We start from the raw sequence: 21,705 nt of genomic DNA, 5'->3' as shown, positions 1-21,705 counted from the left end.
GCTGGGTATTATGTTGAGCCCTTGGCGAATTATTTTTGAAACTAAAAGCTCATGTTGGCTGACAATGAAAGGAAGCAGAAACAGCTTCTTCAGCTCCTTCACCGCCACCTCTTTAGCAGACCCTGCTGTAAGACCAAAAACTAAACCTGCTGCTACTGCTCTTGTGGCTCTGCCACCTGATATGCTTGATGATGACACAGATAATCCTTTTGACCCAGAGTTTACTGATCTGGAAAAAGAGGCTGATGTATACCCTCCAGACCCTCATGATAAATAGGCAGCTGTAAAAGGGGAAGCAAGGCAAGCAGGGGATAGAGATGTGCTGCGTGCCTTCCCTGTGGTGTATGGGCCAGATCAAGATCCTTGATGGGAAGCTCCCTTGTATGCTCTTATGAAAGATATCAGGAGAACAGTGATGGACCATGGAACTGGGGCTCCTTACAACTCATTTAATAAGAGTCTCTCTGTGATACTCATGTGTTTACCCTTAATGATTTTAAAACGTTGTTTCGCTTGATAATGGCGGACATGCAATGCACTGTAGGGGAGTCAAAAATGAGGCAGCTTGCAGGTGTCCAAGCTACTGAGAACTCAGTGTTGGGGGCGCGTGCTCCATTGCGAACAGTTAACGTAGATGTATTACTAGGGCAAGCCGATCATAGCACCAACGCTGCGCAAGCTAGGATTTGCCAGGCGGGTTTGCAGCAAGTAAAACAATTGGCACTCCATGCTTTGAAAACTGTTCCTGAAGCAGGTAAACAGAGGCAGCCTTTTGTCAGAATTAAGCAAGAAGCAAATGAACCATTTATGAAATTTTTGGACAGACTTCATGAGGCTTTGGAAAAGCAGATTGATAATGAGAAAGCACTTGAATATATCTTTAAACAACTTGCTATTGAAAATTCCAACCCTGACTGTCAGAAAGTATTATAACCTTTAAAGAATCCTGGGATTGATGGTATGTTGAATGCTTGTATGAATATTGGGTCTAGACAGCATGATTTGTCTCGGATTGCAGAAGCATTTGCAGTGCTGTCAGTTAAGTCACAGCAGTGCTGTGGTCAGTATGGCCGTCTACGAAAGAACTGTCCGAAAGCAAAAGTAAATAATAAAGGGGGTCCACCTGGAAGATGATGTCATAAAGGACGTCATTATGCCAATAATGTCAAACAAAATTTGACCAGGACGGCCAGTCTTTGGCCTTACCAGGAACCCCCAAGCAGAGCGCCATGAGGGGTGGTGCTGTGATGACAAATTACCCCTCCGAATGCCCCACCCCCCCGAGCTGCAGCAGTCTGTGCGCCAGCACAAGTGGCAGCACTGGTAGATGGATGACATCTTAATCGCTGCAGAATCAAAACAGACAGCCCAAGAAGTGAAACTGCAAGTAGTCCAAGCAGTCTCGACAGCAGGGCTCAAAACTGCAGAATTAAAAATACAAGAAATACCACCTTGGTGATATTTAGGATGGAAAATATCAGAACAAAACATCCAACCTCAATGTATCGCCTTGCAATAAGACTTACAAAAACTGTTAGGAACCATAAATTGGGTTCATCCTCTCTCAGGGATATCTACTGAAGAACTCCATCCCCTCTTTAAACTATTGGAAGGACATCCAGACTTGATGTCTCCTCAAACACTTACCCTCTCTGCAAAAACTGTTCTTGATAAAGTGGTTGTAAAATTAGCAGGTCAAGTCACTCATAGGTGAAAAACAGACCACTCTATTAGCCTTTTCATTTTTTATTCAGCTTTTCAACCCTATGGTCTCTTAGCACAGTGGGTTCCACAAGACATATATCCTTTGATTATTCTGGAATGGATATTTTTACCACATAATTTTGGAAAAACAGTTACCACAGCTTTTGAAATGATAGCTATGGTAATTAAGAAAGGAGGAGAGCATTTATTAACTTTAGATGGTGTTGAACCTAATATCTATTTGCCTCTTGATTCAAAACAGCTCACTTTTTAAAGTCACCATTCTTTTGTTTTTCGTTGTGCTCTAGTGGATTTTACAGGACAGGTAAGTATTAATTTCCCAGGACACAAAATTATACAATCCCTGCACTCTCTTCCTCTTTTACCTACTTCACAATTAGCTATCACACCAATAGTTGATGCCCCTACAGTATTCACTGATGGGTCTGGCAAAACAGGCCGAGCAGTGATAATTTGGAGAGATGATGAAGGAAACTGGAAAAGCAACATACATATTGTCACAGGATTGCCTCAGGTAGTAGAACTCTCTGCAGTAGTCTGTGTTTTCAAATTATGGACTACCCCAATAAGTGTTATCACAAATTCTGCCTACGTGGCCGGCCTTGTTTCTAGGCTAGAATGCTCCTTGTTGAAGGAAGTCTCACATGAAGCCTTATTTGCTCTTCTCTGGGAGCTCAAGTGGCTCCTGGATCGATGGGCATATCCATATTTTATGTAACACATACGCTCACATACCTCCCTACCCGGTCCCATAAGTGAGGGGAACGCACAAGCAGACAGGCTGGTAGGTGCCAGGGAGCTCTTACCTGACAGTTTTGCACAGGCTCGTTTATCTCGTGAATTTTATCATCAAAACGCAAAAGCACTGCAACACACGTTTCAACTGACTCAGGACCAAGCGAGGCAAATTACACAATTGTGTCCCAATTGTCCACAAGTTTTGCCTGCACTGTCGATCGGAACTAATCCTTGAGGTCTTCTGTCGCTTGAAATTTGGCAGACAGACGTTACTCATATACCAGAGTTTGGCAAGTACAAATATGTACATGTCTCTATTGACACTTTTTCATCTTGTATTTATGCATCAGTACACTCAGGTGAAAAAGCAAAAGATGTTTGCAGACACTTTACTATGGCCTTTGCCACCCTGGGAGTTCAAAAACTATAAAAACAGGGAATAGCCCTGGCTATAAAGCGCCTAAGACACAGGCACTTTTTCAGCAATGGGGAATTCAGCATATTACAGCCATTCCACATTCTCCACAGGCCAAGCCGTTATCGAACGCACACGTAGCACTCTTAAAACTACGTTGCAAAAACAAAAAAGGGAGAGTCTAGGGTTAACCCCACAAGAGCATATAGCCAAAGCTTCTTATGCTTTGAATTTTTAAAACCATTGGATGGAGAATGGACCTCCTATACAACACCATTTTGGCTTATACAGTGCTTCAAAATCTAATGAGAAAGCACAACTTATAGTAAAAAATTTACAGAGAAATAAATGGGAAGGTCCTTTTCCGTTAATACCTTGGGGTAGAGGGTATGCTTGTGTTTCCACAGGTTCTGGCCCAAGATGGGTACCAGCTCGATGGATCAAGCCATCGTTATCTCAGTCATTGCCATCGTCTGTGCCATGATGTCAGCTGCATCAATATGGATCCCACCTCAACCCAAAACCAACATCTAGGTAACCTTGGTCAATTGCACGGGACAGGACACATTATGTCTATCAACTGCTTCTCCAGAAAATTCTTTTACAACCTGTCTGGTTGGACGACCTGTTGATGATTGGCCCATCCCCTCAGATAAACGGATCCTAATTCAGGGATTTGGTGATGTGGTTAACAATTGGGATGGTTCGGTTCCATATTTAGCATATGGTGGGATTGAACCACAGGACCTGGATTTATTAGGATCTGTAAAAATGGATTATGGTATATACTTCTACTACACCGGCAAAGATGATATAAAAACAATTCAATGGTTAAATGCTACCATACCTGCATATAGAAATGCTAGCGCTTGGTGTAATTATACTTCTCCTAATATATCAATGTCTAGCAAACGTCCACTTAAACTGCCCACAGGATTATTTCTAATTTGTGGAGATCGTGCGTGGCCTGGCATTCCCTCCCATGTGAAAGGAGGACCATGTAGCATTGGAAGGTTAACTTTGTTAACACCCAATACATCCATGATTATAACTCATAAGTTATGCCGCCACAAATGTGCTACACCTGCCTTTAAAACTGATTGTAAAGATAATATGGAATTTTGGAGCCCTGGTGACGTTATAGCAGCATCTATGTTTGCTCCAGGAGTAGGAACAGCACAAGTGTTAACCACCTTGAATAAGCTTGGCTGTTGGCTTGCAAAACAAACTAATGCAATGCTGTTAGCCCTGAGTGGACTATTGCTAGATGTGGATTCAATAAGACATGCTACGCTACAAAATAGAGCTGCAATAGTTAGCGCAAGGTCATGGTTGTCAGAATTTTAATGGACTTTGTTGTATGGATCTCTCTGATCATTTTGAATATATTCACAAAAGTCTTGGAAACTTGCAAGAAGGAGTACAGAAACTACAACGAAGAGATGATTTTAACATTTTTGGAAATCTTTTTAGTAGATTAGGTTTAACTGCATGGGTAAAAAGCTTATTACAAATAGGTGTAGGATGCTTACTCATTTTTATATGTATTCTGATCTGTATTCCGTGTATGTTAAAATGTGTGCAAACTCTAATAGAGCATTGAAAGAAGCCTTTTTTATATATAAAGAAGGGGGAGATGTGGGTATTTCTTGAGCTAGCTTGACAGTGTCAGTAAGTGAAAACCGACCTTGGGAGAGAGACACAGTTACACTTGTTGGAAGGAAGCCATGGGAGCAAGAAAAGAAACTTTAAGATACGGAGTAGTCTGCAGAGCTTGTGGCCTTGTAGATAAAGGAGTTGCTAAGTTGCTGTGTCTGCAATAGAAAAAAGAGTTAAGAGTGGAAAATTACTGAGCATAGTTGCAGGCTGATAGGTCAGCATGCTGTAAAGGTATAAAAGGCTTTCTTGATTTTAATATAGTGTCTTCAAAGTGTCTTCGATCCACTCTCGGAGTCCGTGCTTCAGTGCGCCACAAATACCTCAGAGAGTTTGATCTCTAGGATGCGTATGGAAATAGAAAACCACAATTTGTTAACTAGCATCACAACAGAATTTCACATTTTTCCACCAAGAAACAATCTCCTATTCAGTTCAGTATTAATATGAACTACTTTGGAGGACACAAGCATTTCATAGGTAGATGCCAGACGAGTCATTAAATAATGCAAAAATTAAATATGTCATAGATATAATAACTTGATGAAATGCCATTTTGATACTAGTACTGTGTTGACATTAACATTAGTTAATGTTACTTCAATTCAGAAATGTGAGCATTAATAACAATTTAAAAATATTACAGAAATCCAACATTACAGATTAAGGAGCATGATGCTGTGAAGCACTTTACACATTTGTATTCAAATAAACATCCAATTGATTCATGGTCTTCGTCCATTTTACTTTGATCGCATAAAAAGAAATGAAGAAGCTGTTTGGCTAAATCTTGCCAGATTTCTATCATTCTTATTTTTTAAATTCTGGTTTGAAGGCACAGGAAACTACTATCAATAGTTTATTCAGCAGCGGCAACAAGGAAATCTGCCCCAGCATCGTCTCCTGTGTGCACCACCAGCGTGTCGGAGGGAGTTCCCATCTATGGGGAGAAAGGGCTGTGTTCTCCGTGCCACCAGCCCTTCCTTGCCAGAAAGGCACCTCGCTCTTGTGCAGACTCCTACACAGTAAAAGTTGTATCAATACCACAAGGAAACTGTTAGTTTAGTCAGATCTGAAACACAAGCAACAAACATTTGGAGACGGCATGAAAAGATCTCCTGACTCCACCTGGAAATGTGTAAGTTTTCTATATGCTTTAGTGCATTCTAGGTTTAACTGCAAAACAAATAAAATTTACTAGCTGTAAAATGTCAAGCATTAGAATTGTACATTTGAAGAATTTCAGGGCAGTGCAGGATCTTGAGTAATATGGTAGAAATACTGTTGTTCTGTTACCAGGTCACTCTTTTGCCTTCTAATTCTCCCCATAATGTGCAAGGTAGACAAAGCTGCATATTGAAGTATTTGGAACATTTTCAAGGTTCTTGTTGAAAGAGTCACTAATTTTTAATATTTTCCACTGGTTAACCACAAATGTTAACAACAGGGTACGTGTATGAGAATCTGAACACGTACCTCCTCAAGAACAAAAATTTTCAACCATAAGAATGTGCATTGTTCTCTTCAGCAGGGATTTTTTTGGTCCAGCTCAGAAGATAACACTGATTATAAAGCTGATTCTGAATTCATATGAGGAAAAGAGCCAGTCCAAAAAATAAGCTTTTAAGATTTCAATTTGAATCAATATAAATAACTTAGTTTATTCCACATGTCCTTAGCAAAGCAATATTTTCACCAATGATACTGGTGGGCAAACTTTATCGTAGGAGACAAACAGAAATAAGAAGTATCGCTCCCGTAGCATCCTCAGGGAGTTGCTGGCCCATGCACCCACCCCCCCATGGACGTCAGCATGTAAGTACTTGTGTGTTGCAGTCTGCAGCCCACAGCTGATGTTGGGAACTCCTTACTTGTGTCAGCAGCCAATTGCTACCTGCCATCTTCTTGGTCTTTGCCACTATTACAGGTCTTTTGAATGTCAGATGAAGCTGGCCTTTCTTTATTTTCTTCTCTTAACCCTCCTTCTGGTGATTCTTTTGACATTCTACATTTTATACTGTCACTCTTGTAATTAATGGATGAATTCAGCCTGGATGAGTTCAGTCTCCATCTTCTCAGACTCCTATAAAAATCTTTTCTGACATTTTCACTAACCAGCACATAGATGATTGGATCGGCAATGCTGTTTGCAGTGGCTAAACACAGAAACACTGTAAAAATTGAATATACATCTTTTTCAAATGGACATGAGCAATTTTGATGAAACATAAAGTATATGGATCTTATTAAGAGTACCACATGGTAGGGAGCAAAACAGATCAGGAAAATGACAATAATGGCGATAGCCAGGTACTTCACTTTGGCTTTTTGGCGACAAGTCAAGCTGCTGCTCGTTTTTGTACTTTGGAAAATTTTGTAGTTTGTGAAAATGAGGATTGTGAAAGGTATGGCAAATCCAAATAGGAATCTAGCAAAGCTGAAAGAAGCCAATTTTATGTCAAGGGGCAAAGTCTCAAAGCAGGTTTTCTTATTACTGTATTGTGAGTAATCTTCCATGTAAAATACTGGAGTGTGGATTATTGCAACCACAGCGAAGAGAATACACACTATTATGGTTGCCTTCTTCTGTCCTCTTCTCCCCCTTGATTCCAGAGCATACACCAGTGCCACGTAACGATCCACAGAAATGCAGCACAAAAGCAGAATGCTGATGTATATGTTGCAGAAGAAGATGAATCCTGTTATTCTGCAAGCCTTTACACCCATATTCCACTGGTGCTCATCTTGCACGTAGATAATCCAGAGAGGCAAGGTACTTAAATACATCAGCTCACACAATGATAAACTGAAAATGTAGATGGCGATTACTTTATTCCTTTGGATTTGTACAAATGTAAGCAGGGAAGTTAAGCAATTTGCTGGAAGGCCTATGGCAAAAACGATGCTGTAAACTGCAACCAGAAGTGTCTTGCTGTCTTTGTAGGGAATTCCTTCGCAAGCAGAGTTATTATTTGCGTCTGTACAATTTTCCATTATTCTTTTTCCAGCTGGTGTTCCCTGAGAATCAGAAGACAAGGTGGAAAGTTAGCATTTATATCACTTAAAAATGTGTCAGTAAAGGTTATGGTACCACAGGTGCCAACAGCATGTGTCGGCGGAATAAAGGGGATACTTGTCTTGGGGAAGCAGCTAAGACAGGCAAATTTCCCAAGACCTGCTGGTCTCCTGTAGTGTCCCCTGGGAGTCAGGTTGGATTTACTTCCAGTAAAAAGTGCCTTTCTTCATAAGGAATTTCTTGACTACAGCATGCCTATTCGCTAAAACAGGGTATTGGGGACTGTGTCTAAAGCAGGCTGCCTCCTAAATAAGAGTGAGACGCTGATCAATTACTAAAGTCACTTCCACAAGGAAATTGAAGGCATTAGTTTTCAATTAATTTTTTTTGAAACTGAGTAACACAAAATGTAAACTGTAGAGATTTCAGAGGCAGACTTCCAAAAGAAGCTATCATTTATCATCAGTCAGATGGAGGAACCATGTGAAGTGGCCGGTGGTAGTTGTGTCAGAGACTACCCAGCATACAGGAACCATAATCCAGCCACTAGCGTGTACTTCCACACTGTATTACAACATACTGGTTCAGATCTAGTTAATTCATACTTCTCTCTCCTCTTAATGAAGAACTGCAGCTGAAGAACATAAACTTGTAGTGTGATGTAACACCCACCATAGTAAGGCGGTGAAGCTGCCTACTGCATCTGTTTGATGCCTCTGTGAAACAACAGGAAATAAGGGCAGCAAGATGAAGTAAACAAGATCAAAGAGAACAATATACACGTTTAAGAAATGGAGGCAAAGAAATCTAATGCTCTTTGAACAAGAGTGGTTATAAAAAACTCCACCTTTCCAAGATGACACACAAAAGCAGTTCTGGCATTTGGTTAACATTAAGTAGTGCCTGGAGAAGCCTTTCTTGCAAAGCCACGTGATGATTTCCATGCAGATGTCTTCTCCAAGTGAACAGAGGAATATGGAGGTGAGTGTGCCAGAATCGTGTTGTATGCCCTTAAAAGTTGTACTTCGCCATGTTTATGAGTTGAAGGTGTCCATTGTATAACATCCTTGATGAAAAGAGGTCTCATCTGGCCTAATCTTTTGGGAATTCTCTTATGGGGTCGATGCCTGCTCCAGGGAACAGCCAGCTAACTCCACAAGCAGATGTGTTGACAAGAGATCGAGTCTCTTCAGACAGATGAGGGACATAAGCTTTCCTGGTTCACACTATGCAAAAGCAAGTTCTTTAACCCTGAGTTCATGCAGGGGAGAAGGTAGCTTTTAGCAGCCTCGGAACATTTATTTGTTATTTGTTTGGGCCCATCTCAAGCAGACCAAGGGGAAGCAGTCTGCGGCCAGCACAGTGGGATTGTCTCCTGCATCTCTGGGAGGGTTGGACAAGCTGGTGGGGCCATTCCTTCCCTTTCGTGTGGGCAAGAGCGGTCCCTGGGGTAGCACAAGCAACTCCACCCTGAATGCTTAACAGAGCACCTGCCATGCAAGATCCCTAAAGCCTGAAGGCCCATCAGGTCCCCTGGCTTAGTTTAGTTACATGATGATGAGAATGGTATGAGAAAAAGGATGCAGGTTGCCCTAGGCTGCAAGACCCCCACAGCACCACAGTGCTAGCCATAGCTGTAAACACCAAGAGAGGATCTCCTGGTTCACGTTTAGAGGTGTTCACTTCCATCAAATACCCCAATGCAATCGGAGCCTGCTCAATGACAGCTGCTTCTGAATGAAGATGTCCTGCCAAGTGAGCAGATAGGGCAGAAGCAAGTGGTACCTGCTGTCCCCAGCCCCAGGAGTGGAGTAAGCTGTTTCCTGGGGTGAGGACGGTTGGAAGGGGCCTCTTCCGACAGAGGAACTGAGAACGTGCTCTGTGACTGCCTTCCACTTCCCCCTGCGGCAAACGGTGCTCATGTACCGACACGTTGATGAGGGTTAGCAGGTAGTGGTTGATGTGCTGGTTCAATTGAAGTGTCTTGCTAGAGGACCACATCCTCCCATGTCTAAGAATTGGGCTGGAGTCTGCTGAGTATGTTGAAGCCCTCTAAAGGGGGATCTGAAGTTTCCTTTAGCTTCAAACGTCCCATCTTAAGAATGACTGGAGAAGAGGATCCTCACCGTTGTGTGGGGAAGACAGCATGGTACTCGGCAGGGCTGCCGCAGGGTTTCTGCATGAAAGGAAGTAAAATTACTTCCCTTCCTTCCTAGCAGTGAAAGTACTGATAGCTGGTGTCAACTTAGAAAAACAATGGTTGTGATAAGGGCTGGTGTCGACTTGAGGTTTTTTGCTGCTTCTGGGTATCTTTCACCCTTGGTGAATGAAGTGGGGTCTGCTCTGGGCCACCTACTGAACTGCTGTGTAGAGAGGCTAAAAAGGGTGCTTGATTTCAGGGTCAGCAGTGGTTCTCTGCCCAGACCTCACCTGGGACATGGCATACAAGAGTTTGTCCTCCATTCAGACATGTCTGACTGGTGTAAGAGCTGCTGTACACCTCCACACCACAGAGTGGTCTTGGAGACTTCCCCCTCTAAGGTAAAGCACAGATGGTGACAGCCAGGGTGGGGATGCAGCGCAGTCGCCCGCCATCTCGGTGATTCAGCGGCTGTCTACCCTGTGTGCCTTAACAAAAAAATCTTCAAGAGTGGTTGGAGGTGTGCTCTCCTCCCATCCTCCTGGGCTTTGCATACTTCTCTTGACCCTGTCTGGATGTTCTCCTTTCTGCAATGCCTCCACCGGCTGTTGCTGTTCACCACTTGTTGCACAAAGGCATGCTTCCCCTGGAGGTACCTGTCTCGCCTGCGAGCAGGCAGTGATGGTGCAGGGCAGGGGGGAAGCAGTAGCGGCATTATTCTGCAGACACATGGTTCCCAGCGTTTCTTTCTCCCACCTCCTTCCTTCGCCTCCTCCCTTCCTGCTTTGCTCCAAATCTCCTTCCCATGCTCTGCGCCTGTGAGTGAGCCTCAGGAAGGAGATGCCTGTGACTTTTTTAGGCTGCTTGCATGGTGCATGGGGTTTTTTTCTACAGGGCTGAGGCTGGGCTGAAAAGATCTTCACTCTTAAATGACTGTCAGCTGCCAAGCGCAAAGCTTCAACAACAAAACGCAGCCAGAGGCATGAATTTGCACTTGCAGAGAAAACACGTAGGCTGAATGACTCTCCTGAAGGTCTGGCCTGTCAGCTCAGGAGCTTGGATCCTTCCCAGCAGTAATGCTTTATGTCTCAGCCCTGTATCAGGAAGGAGGAGGGGAGGGAATCCATTTGCTTCCCCCCCTCACCTTCTCCTGCCTTTCTGCCCTGTCCAAGGAAGAGTCTTCTGGCCCTGGCCACTGCATCCAGCCCCAGTTCTGAGCATCACGTGCCTCTGCTGAGCTCTCCAGGCCTGCAGCGGGGTTTCCTCCTCTAACTGAAGATCAGAAAGCAGCACTCTGAAGACAATTTATGACATTGCCCTTCTGCAACTGAATGTACACTTTTGTCTTCTCAGGCCTTTGGAGTTTGCTGGTTTGACACTTGGCTCAGCCCAGAAGATTCCCAGTTCTGCCTTCCTCTGTGGTGGCTGGGCTGTGACGGATGTATCCCCACATCTCTGAAATATAGCATTCATAACTGTACTGCTTTATTTAAAGAGGCAGCTGGTTACCTGTCAGCACTTTGTTATTGTCCCACACTGGTGCAGGACTGGAGCAGGCTAACCTGCATCTCAGATGTTCATTCAAATCAATAATAATAATAATTACACAGCTGACAGAAACATACACCATTTCAGGGTTCATTTTCTGCTAATATTTGTGATGAGCAATTTTAGTGCTAGAAGCATTGGTTGGAACAGCAGAACTTAAGAGACTGATCACATCGAGCAATTTTAAAGCATTTATAAAGGGTCAAACGAAGCCATGATGCCAAGTACAAGTGATATCTGAGAACACCTTTGAGAGAGACAAGCTCTTTCAATGAATTAGGTGTCTTAGCTGCTCTGTAGCTTTCAGTTGAGCAAAGCCTGTCCAAAGTAGCTGTTCTCACCTTTCTATGACCTGTTCTGTTCTGCTAGGGCTCACCAAACATTGACAAGATAACCAGGTGTTAAACGAGGTCCTGGCTGTGTTTTGCATCAACTGCTCCAAGTATATTTAGCAGCTCTCTGAGGCTTCTTGCTCTGTGAGACTCACTGCGCACAGCAAACCGCAGTCAACACGTGCATATTTCTCACAATCAAGATGTGCAAAACATCTCATCTTCCAGGACAGAGCCACCACTCCCGGCTCAGGAAGCACTAAGCACTGGAAGATGGAGTAATCCGCTAAGGAAGATCTACTGTGTGCCTGCTCTGTATCTACACTCTTCCCCAGACATCTGCTCTTGGCCTAGGTTGTAGCCACAGTATTGGGGTAGGTAGGCCTAGAATTTCGAATGTTGTTGTGTTACGTTCACATTGTTCGATGAACAGATAATTACATCTCTTACTCCTAAAATGGAGCGCCTACATGCTCTAATGTGTTGAGACCTTTTGGAGAGAAAACTCTGGAAGAGGGCAGGGCACCTGGAGATGCCCAAGTAAAAGGGGTTGTGGATGGAAGAAGCATGACAGACATGAAAGCCCATTTTCTTGGGGGGTGGTGAGAAAGCAGCAGAAGTGTCCTTCTGCAGAGCCACCAAGCAGGGCTGTGAAACCAGCCTGAGATTAATGGCCCTTTCCTCACCTTCTCTTTGATCCAGCGCATTCCTCGTGGCAGGTGGCCTGGGTTTACCAAGAGGAATGAAAAAGTGCTCTTTCTCAGGCTTTCCTAGAAAGTGGCAGATTTCAAACACCAAACTGGTGTTTGGTCCAGAAACAGATCTCCCATCATGTGGACAGGGGCCAAAGTACTGCTTTGTTGTGCAGGAGAGCCTGTGTGATGGTCATCTGTCATCCCCTACCCAGTACCAGAAAGCATTGAACTATCCTACAGAGGTGCCCTCCTCATTTCATGGGAGATGAAATCATGAACCTGAGGTGCTATGAGGATGTGGTTTCACATCACAGCCACGCCAGAATAACAGCCTGTCATCCTTTTTCCTCTCTGCCTTGTCCGTGACTGGTGGGTCACCTGAACACTGTGAACACACACAGATTGGTAAACTAGCAGAAACTTGTCCCCTTTTCCTATCTGGGTGAGCTGTCCACCAGCTGACCTTTCTGAAGTGGCTCACCAGGCTCAAAGCATCAGTAGGGCTGGCACAAGGTGATTAGGAGTAAGTAGCCCATGGCCAAGAGTGGAGTAGCCAGGGGCAGGTGGAGGGAGGGGTTGTACTGAGAACAGCTTGACCGTAGTGTGAGCTTCATCAGTCTCCAGAGGCACTGCGGATCACTGCTGACTATTTAGGGGTGTTTGCAACGGAGTTACCCAACCAGGCACCTTCTCTGTGGATGCTGCAAGCCCTGAGCTTTGGGTAGGCAGTGCACCTGGCCATCTGGGTCACGTGCAGGTGGACGGCTGCTCTAACCGCATCACTCTCTGCAGTTCTTTTGCCTTGAAAATGCCACTGCTAAGCCCTGAAAAGCATGTGGGCTTTAGTGAGCCTGTTAGCCTAGAGCTTCTCACTTTCGGGGGAATGTAAAGATTTTCACTGGAAACTGGTCCCTGAACGAAGCAGGAAAATGTTCTAGGAGATGCAGAAACTTGACTGGTGACTCCTGCTGCTCATTCAGGCCAGTTGCATGAATATCTGATCTTCCCTCAAGAGACTGAGGTGTTTTTGCAAACACTGAGGCATAAAGAGGGAAGTGAAAACAAGGGGGAAAGCAAAAGGCTTTATTTTGCCTCTTTTTTTTTCTTTCTTTTTTTCTTTTGCTATGAGCTACTCATGTAAAACTTTTAATTTGCAACAGAGAAGTTGGAGTGATACAAATAACACCTGTTAGGAAAGGTTAAAAAAGAAGATTGCAGATACAGGGGAGAGAGGGAGGAGTCAAACCCAGCATGGTATCTGAACAGAGCACTCCTTGAATGTGTCTGGATTAACTCACCTGAGATACAGAGGGACAGAAGAGAAAAAAGACACAGTGAAATCCATAACATTAGTACAATTAGATCAGCAGAGTGGATTATTTCATATATTTTTTCCTTTTAAAATAATTTTATGATCATCCTTCAAGGCCAAGGATTATTGTTAGAGATGAAAATTTGAGGGGTTTACGTGGATATTAAGAATATCTTTTAAAAAGCACTTTGCTTATAATAGTTAAGATAAAAACAAGCCATCCCTTACCACCTTCCTTCCTGCCCCCAATATTTTGAGAGGATAGCAACCTGCATGCTTCAAAGCATAGATCAACTCTCAATGAAACAGGACCTGAGTTTCTTCTGACAGGTTTTGTATACTTTCCTCAGCAGCATGTGGTACTGCAAGTGTTTGACACAAGAGTACTAACGTGACCTAGTATCGTAAGACATCAATTCCCAGATACAGCAGATAGGTCACCTACAATACTCATTGCCAGCAAAATCACTCCTTTTCTGAACCTGGGCTTCTCTTTCTCATGCAGAACTTACATTATGTGCCCGTAAACTTTATGAGCTGTTAATTTTTTCCGACCACTAGCTTTTGTGTCTGTTCACTTTAATAGAAAGTAAGACATTGCCATGGATTATTTGCTCTGCTTTTCTTGAAAGTAGGAAAAAACTGTTTGTGGTATCTTTGTGGGTAAAAGTAGATTATGTCCCATTACCCCAGCAAGTCAGTGAAGTTTATTTTTTTTCCATTAGTAATAAACAAATGAGTAGATGAAGTCACTCCTATAAGCAAGTCTCCTCGTACAAAGGAAAAGCAGCAATGGCTCCAGTTAGTTACTCAGCAGACCAATCATTTTTACTGATATACACAAGATAGTGGAATTTGAAACTATGTGGTTTCAAATATATGAATATATAATTTTGAAACTATTTAGTTTCAAAACTCTGTAGAGAAAAAAAGGTTTTTTAAAGCTACAGGACTGTACTGGGAATCCAGTCTGAGCACAACTCCGTCTTAAAATATCTGCCTCCACCCTAGCTTGGTCAGAAGGAAACCACTGATAGGTTTTGAATGCAGAGACAAATAAACACTGTGCAAAGCAGCTTTAATGCCTTGTCAGGAAAAAAGGTCTCCGTTTGATTCCTGAAAGATGAAAGTGTTAAGTTTCTTGTGTTTGCTAGGTTTCTATTTGAGTTTTACCCTCTTTGGAAGGCTCCTTGGCTGCTGCAGCCATGGAGAAGACTCTTAAGAAACAAGACAGACCTCTAAGCAGACTTGGGTTGAACCAAGGCATGACATACGCTTTGTTTTGGTTACCGAGTGTAGCCATCTGAAGGTCAGGTAAGTTTTTGCTAGAAACAACTGCTTCGGTGTCAGTGGTTACGCTGATTGCCAATTGCAAGGCACCTAAGAGAGAGCACTGCGGTGAAGAAAGTAATCCCTCTGTTGACTAGTGCCTGTTAAAACAAGCTATGAAGCAATTGTAGGCTGAAAAGAGCTGCTGTAAGGAAGCAGCAAGACCTTGGGATTAGTTATACAGCCTTAATATTTAACTCTATACTGCAGATATAAACAGTCTTACTAAAAAAAAAAGGAAGATACCTGTTAGAAGAAAGAAGATACTAACCATCTGCCTTTCAGGAGGGGAACTCAGCAATCATTTCCGAGGTGTTTGATATACCTTATGATACAACATTTGTAGATGTGAACTCTCAGCACCTAGAGATTTTAGATACCTGTTTGTGGGTGTTTATGTAGATTCACACATCCACATCCCCCTTCCCACAATCTACAACTAAATATACTATTTTGGTAAAATGAGAAGCTGTGGTATCATCGAGGTGAACTATCATAATTCAGGGTTGACAAAGAACCTGGCTTAAAATAGTGATCCTTCCATGAACTGGGTGTCCTAGTGCCATGTTACACTACCCAGTGAGGGACTGCATGGGCAAGAAGAATGCTGGGTGAGTAAGAAAGAAATGTGTAAATGGAAGCTCCTGCTACAAAGTTTAAAACCATCTTATTCAACACGTCTAAAAGTAGGTAAAACAATGCAAGTGTCATACAGAGTAGATAGGGGAAGTTCACGTGTGAAAAATAGAATGCAAAATCCCCCTGTATCAGTGGACTTTTTTCCTCAGTCTCATGATTTGGAGGCCATGATTTATGATTTTGGGACTTTTGGACATAGCAAAGTTTCTCAGTGCTCCCTGAGAGCATCAGAGAGCGGCTGTTACAGGGCAGATTTACCTAGCAGCTTGTCTAGAAAGGTCCTGGAGCCAGAGGACTGACTTTATGGTGAGGAGAGCCATCAGGAGCCCCAGAAATGCCATCATAAATTTGAGGCTAAACTATAAAGCCCATCAAGTCAAAAGGCTGAGGAAAACATAGGTTTTGGAGCAGCAGCAGTGAAAGGGACCAGCTAAGAGCAGCCCCAAGGCTGGCGACTTGTGCTGCTGATTGACACCCTCTTCTTCACACACTTTCACACACAAAACCAGCAGGCGCTTGTGCTCAATGCCTCCCTAAAGCTATCGCAGCTTGACTGATGGCCTTGGCAGCGGGGCTATTTGAATAAGGTTTCTGTTACTCAGGTGGCTCACTTGGAAACCTAACTGGCCAGGCTTTCTTGCTGGCTGGTGTAGGAACTATGGTCTTGGAAGAATGTCTGACCCACCCCAGGGGTGCTCCTGGATGTCAAAGCACAGCCGAGTGCTAGCAGATTTGTAAGCTGAGGGCTTACACGTGGATGAGTACGTCTCTGGACTCCCGAACGAGCAGGCTGGGGTGGTGGGGAGCAGGCTGTTTTAACAAGGCAAGGATATCTGGCCATGCTGGCACACTGCTAGAGCTGAGTGTGTCTAATTGCCAGATTTAAGGAAAATCCAGCTTCAAGCAGCTTAATAAAGAAGGACCAAGATCTCTGTTCAAACCCACAAGGGTACCCCTTAAAAAGGGGTGCTCTGTCATCCTTTAGGCTTTAGGATCTCACCAGCAGCTACTTATGGACATGTTCCTCCTTCTTGGCCTCAGTCATCCAGGCCTCCAAATGGGATGCTCCTGCCAAACCTCTGGCACCTGCAGTTAGAAACAGACCAAGAGCCACAGAAGGCCTGTACTAGAGCCATCTTCACCCCAAAATATCACCACTCAAAATCACCTCTGTGGCAGCAACTGTTCACCTGGAGTTGCGGGAGATTGCAGACTGAGGCCATACATCTTCTCACCCTTCAGGGAATGCCAGCAGGAGAACATGTGTGACACCTGGGCACACGCACAGCCTGAGTAAAGACATTCAAGTCTGTGCATGCGCATGCAAGGGACACCCACAGCCACCCTGTGGCCAAGAGAGAAGCTTGTCCCTGCTAGGAGCGTCATGTCCAGAGGTGTGAACGCTCAGCTGCATTGCCTGTCAGGCAGGCAAGGCGATCAGCTATGGATGGCCGTGGCGTAGCCATGCCTATGGCTTGTGGTAGCCCTCAGCTGGCACCCAGCACCTCCGTGCTCCTGGACTTGCAGAGGCTACGGGACCCTTAGGCTCTATTGCTGCTGCACGTGAAGAGAGCCATGTTGTAGCAGGTCCAGGTAGAGGTTTTTTAGTGACCATGCAGCTCTCCTACCTTGTGGTAAGCTTCTTTGCTCTTTGTGTGCTGGCTGTGGATTGTGGCTGGGCAATGGCTCTATTTGCTTCCCTCTATTGGTTTGATTTTATTAATGGCCAAGAGTTGTATCTGACTGAAGCTTGGCCCTGCATGCTGTTGGCCTGTCGCTGCTGTTCTCTGCTCAGGCTCTGTCCTCCATCTCTGATCTGGTCACATTCTACCAGCCTGTCATCGCCTGGGTCTATCGTTCCCAATACGTGGTCTCTGCATTGCCATGGCTTGTTCCTGCCTTTCACCATCCTGTTGCTGCTTTCCCTCCCTCTGGCCCAAGTCAGCCTGTGGCGTTCAAACCACTGTTTTCCCAGGAGACCCACAAATTACAACTCATACCTCTTCTGTCGCTCAAGTTCCCATGGGAGCCAGAGGATGCTGTCTCAGGGGACAAGTGTCCAGTGCCACAGGCAATGACACTTGCAGAGAATGTTTATTCATAACCAAACACATCTGATCAGATTCCCAAAGTCACAAGCTTCCTCTCTTCCTGCACTGACACCTCTGGGATCACAGGCTTTTCCTACATCCCTAAAATATGGTTGTCCCTTTCATCCCTCTGAAATCCCCTGGCCAGGGTGTAGCTTAGCTGTCCTGAAAAGAGGGAGCGCAGACAGGATGGCCGCTCCCTCCCAGCAGTAGGAGAATGCAAAGACAGCATCGAGCTTTGACCTTGTGACAGTAGATTAACTCTTTACCATGGGGGACCTACTGGTCTTGGCACTGCTTGTGTGTCTGTGTGGGAGCCACTGAGATGTGGGAACTGCACTGCTGTTGGCAGCATCATCAATGCTAAAGAGGTTGCTGGGGAAAAACAGAGCAAAAAGGTGCCCAAAATAATTTTGTGACCTGCCAAGCTTGGGCTCACTGACATATTGCTTGTCACTGAGAAGTCCAACTAGTTTCCCCTCAAAATCATTTTACTTTTGTGTAAAATGAATGTAGGGTTGGGAATACATGTGCAATCTGCAAAGCCTCATGAAAACCACAGTGCCTTCTGTACTTGAAACAACCCTATTTTTAACAGTTAAAGATGGTATTTACAAGTGCTCTGACCTCAGGCACTAGTATTTCCTCATTTTCCATTTACTATTGAAATAAATTTCTTTGTTCCTTATTGTTGTATGATTCACTCTCAACTAATTGGAGAACTACCGTTTTCCTTTTTTGCCATGTGGGTCACCTCCTGCAGCTAGCTAGCTCCCATACCAGTGGCAGGGTTTTCCCCTTAAGACCTTAGTTATACCAGCAGAAACTGTGACACTCAAAGATTCCTCTTTGCACCTAACACGTCTCTGTCATCTCTGCAACCCCACTAATGTCTGCTAAATCTCCTGTAGTGTCTTGTCCAAATACTCAGGCTGCGATCTCTTCTAGCTGTTTGTACATCTACCACAATGAGCATCTTATTCTTCAGTAGGACTCTTAGATCTATCCTGAAAGATATTAATGTAAAAATCCCAGCTACCAGATATTCCCTGAAGTGTCCTTCTTTAGGGATATCAAAAGCATACATTGTTTCTGTTAGACCCTGTTCTGAATTTCCTAATTTTCTCAGACTTTTCTGCCCCAGTCAGGCCCTGCTCACTTGTGCAGTGATACAACCCACTTCACCTTCCACTTCAATTTCTATACGGAACCTTTGGTGTTTATGGACTTTAAGTCCACAACAGGCTGTTCTTGGAGATATTTTTTGTCCATGCTCTGCTCCACCAACAGCAGCAGCCAGGTCTGAACCTTAGCTGTGTTTGGTAGTATCTGTCTGCATGAAATACCCTGCTTTAAAAATAGCCTTGATTCATGAAGGCAGGTAAGATCGAAGTAGCAACAGTGGTCTAAGAGACAGATTCTGTCAAGTCTGATGTGCTCTACAGAAAGCAGCTGTAAAGATGATTGTACTTCTGCCAGTATGGTGGGATCCTTGACTACCTCCTCCTCCACTGCTCTGTTATAGCTCCAGCATAGGAGGCCATGCTAAGTGAAAGTAGTATTCTCCCCTACATGCTGGCTACCAAAGGGTTCAGTTTAAAGCAGTGATTTTCACTCAGCGAGATACACCCCACTCAGGAGGCAATAATGTGTGGCAGAGGGATGTGAGAAGGTGTTAGGATACCTATATAGGTCTGCTAAACCCTACCAGACCTGTCCTGGTTCCGTGCATGAGACATGCACAGCAACTCTGGAGCCTGGAGCAGTGGGGAGATATCCAGATGCTTTTGGACGGGCAGCTGGGTCTGTGCAGGGAGGGAAAAGGGGTCAAAGGAGATAAAGCCAGCTCCAGGTGGAACTGCACTGAACTGCTTGTTGCTAATTACACCCCATGGCACACTGAGAACACAATAGGTTTGAACTGAGTATCAAGAAAAGGCAAGCAAAAACTGAGCTTGTGCTGAGCTCAGGCCAGAGGTACAGTCACGGAGAGCAACCACAGAAACCTGTTCTTGTCATCTGGCACAGCAGTTACTGCAGCTGCCCCTCCAGCCACGTTCCTGTTGTACTGGGACTGTGACTGCTAATGTTAGCAGTGGCATGACCCTCTGTGACTGCAGCGATACCACTTTCCACTTCCCCTCTCCCAGCCCTTTCTGGTTTGGGAACCACTGACTTACATGCACTTTTTGCAGCTTCTTGTATACAAAAATAAAGGAACCTGGCTGAGAGGGCAAAATCGTTCTGCACAAAGCTGTGCAGATTTCCATTTCAGCTCTGAAGTGGGACTGAGCTTTGTCAGGGCAGCCTGAGATAGTTGAAATGCTGCCTTCAGGCACTTCTATTTTGACAACAATGCTGTTTGTGTGGCCGTGATGGGGCTGTAAGATCAGTGTCTCCCGAGAGGGATGGGAAATGCTGAATCTGACAGAGCCGTCTGCAGTCTCAAGCAGCAATCTGTACAGAGAGGGTGCTGAATTCAAACTGTGAGTACTTGTTTCAATGTAGTGTCCTGTGTACAGAACTGAGGAAAAGTTCTCAGAAGAAAATCATCCTTGCCCATGGAGTGCTAAAGAGCAGAATACATGGGTTTTTTTGCCTTCTCCCCCCAGCCCCTCAAAAGGTGTTACTGGAAGTTAAAGAACTGCTGGTTTAGAGGCAGTAGCAGATCTAAATGGGATTACGGGAAGGGCAGGTTAAAGCTAAGCCCACATGCTTCTTGGTCTTTGGCAGAGTACCAAACTTCATGTTAACATTTAAAGAGAAGCCAGTAGCTATAATCTGTAGTGATTTCTGTTGCAACATAAACACAACTGTACGGGGGAGGTAACACAGAGAAAAAACCAACCAAGAACACCCTATGAGATGCTGAATTCAGGAAAACAATTCAGTTCAATGAAATCAGCAGGTCAGCCCAGCTGTGGTAGGATTTTTTGTTTACTCTTTGCTAAATCTTACTTGGCGTAGGAAAGATCCTCTCCGATCTCAGAATCTGTCAAAGCAAAGGCAGAATCCTTTAAAGTCTCTAAGAAAGAAACCCAAAGAGATCTGTTCTGCCCACCTACCAGTGTGGTGCGATCGCTCTTGCCGGTCTGTGACTTTATCACAAGACTTGTGGTCTTCTTAAATCTCCAGCTATGAAAATAACGGCTAAGCTAAATGCAAAGGAGTATCAGCTTTCATGTAAAAGCGAGGTCGTTTGCTGGGAAGAGCATTAAGCATGGTCCCAGTATTTTTGAAGTCTCAAAGAAACAAGTCAACTCCCAAAATATTTGACCAAAAAATAAAAATAATAATATAAAAAAATCTTAACTCAGTCTTCACATTTCTGAGCACCAGAGATCAGCAGTACTGTGTGAATAAAAGATGTAAAAAAAGAAGAAATGTACTGTATCCAATCCAATTAGTGACTACAGACCAGCAGGTAAACTACACAGTCAAATGCCTGTTGTTTTGCTTTTCCAGCAGAGTAAATATGAGAGGAAAGGCTGGATGTGGATTCTCCTTACAGTCTACGAAAGGAAGCCCAGCATTCGTGTTTCTAATACAATTCTATATTCATGCCTCGTGGTCTGCAGTGATAGTTAAATCTAACTTCACAGCAACCTGTATCCTGCCACAATCCTTCAACTGGAAACAAAATTATTTTGTAAGAGAGAAATAGGTTTTTAACAGGAAAGGGTATTCATAAGGAAGACAGGTAGCAAAGACTCCATCGACTGCAATGAACTCTAATACAGACCCAACAACACTTTATGTCTGGTGTATCAGTCACAAGGAGATTTAGACTACAGTGAAACATCAACAGAGTCTGCATTTCTGAAATACAAATGCACAGCATGGAGAAGCAGTAATCCAAGCAGAACAAAGCAAAATACTGCTAAGTGGAAGTAATACCTTGCCTCAGGGACAGAAATCACTTACTTCTTTTTTCTCTGGCTTTTGCAGAGGAGACGGTGAAGCGCTCACACTACTTCTGTGCTCACAGGCTGCTCTGTAAAAACTTCAGGAAGTTGCTAACGACAACAGTCATAAGTGGTGTGAGCTAAAAGAGTTTTGCTTATGAGACT

At 44.0% G+C, this 21,705-nt stretch overlaps 1 protein-coding gene across 7 annotated transcripts in view; it reads right to left on the bottom strand.

The window, feature by feature from the left end:
* Positions 1 to 1,730: 1,730 nt before the first annotated feature.
* GPR132 (G protein-coupled receptor 132) overlaps positions 1,731 to 21,705 on the bottom strand; it is an 87,876-nt gene continuing 67,901 nt past the window's right edge. Inside the window, exons 1-3 of one of the 7 annotated variants that reach the window (XM_056345121.1) lie at positions 21,560 to 21,693; positions 16,546 to 16,631; positions 1,731 to 7,552 (exon numbers count right to left, since the gene is read on the bottom strand). In XM_056345121.1, coding sequence (XP_056201096.1) covers positions 6,425 to 7,528 — 1,104 coding nt within the window. In that variant the 5' untranslated portion in view covers positions 7,529 to 7,552; positions 16,546 to 16,631; positions 21,560 to 21,693 and the 3' untranslated portion in view covers positions 1,731 to 6,424. Of the gene's footprint in view, positions 7,553 to 8,397; positions 10,437 to 10,834; positions 10,907 to 16,545; positions 16,632 to 21,532; positions 21,699 to 21,705 lie in introns of those variants that run through there. The other 6 variants (XM_056345122.1, XM_056345119.1, XM_056345120.1 and 3 more) reach the window with 6 other exon arrangements.

The sequence above is a fragment of the Falco biarmicus genome, chromosome 7 (assembly GCF_023638135.1).
Source record: "Falco biarmicus isolate bFalBia1 chromosome 7, bFalBia1.pri, whole genome shotgun sequence".
NCBI lineage: Eukaryota > Metazoa > Chordata > Aves > Falconiformes > Falconidae > Falco > Falco biarmicus.
Note: the sequence above shows the minus strand (reverse complement) of the source record. Positions and strands in the feature narration are given on the sequence as shown.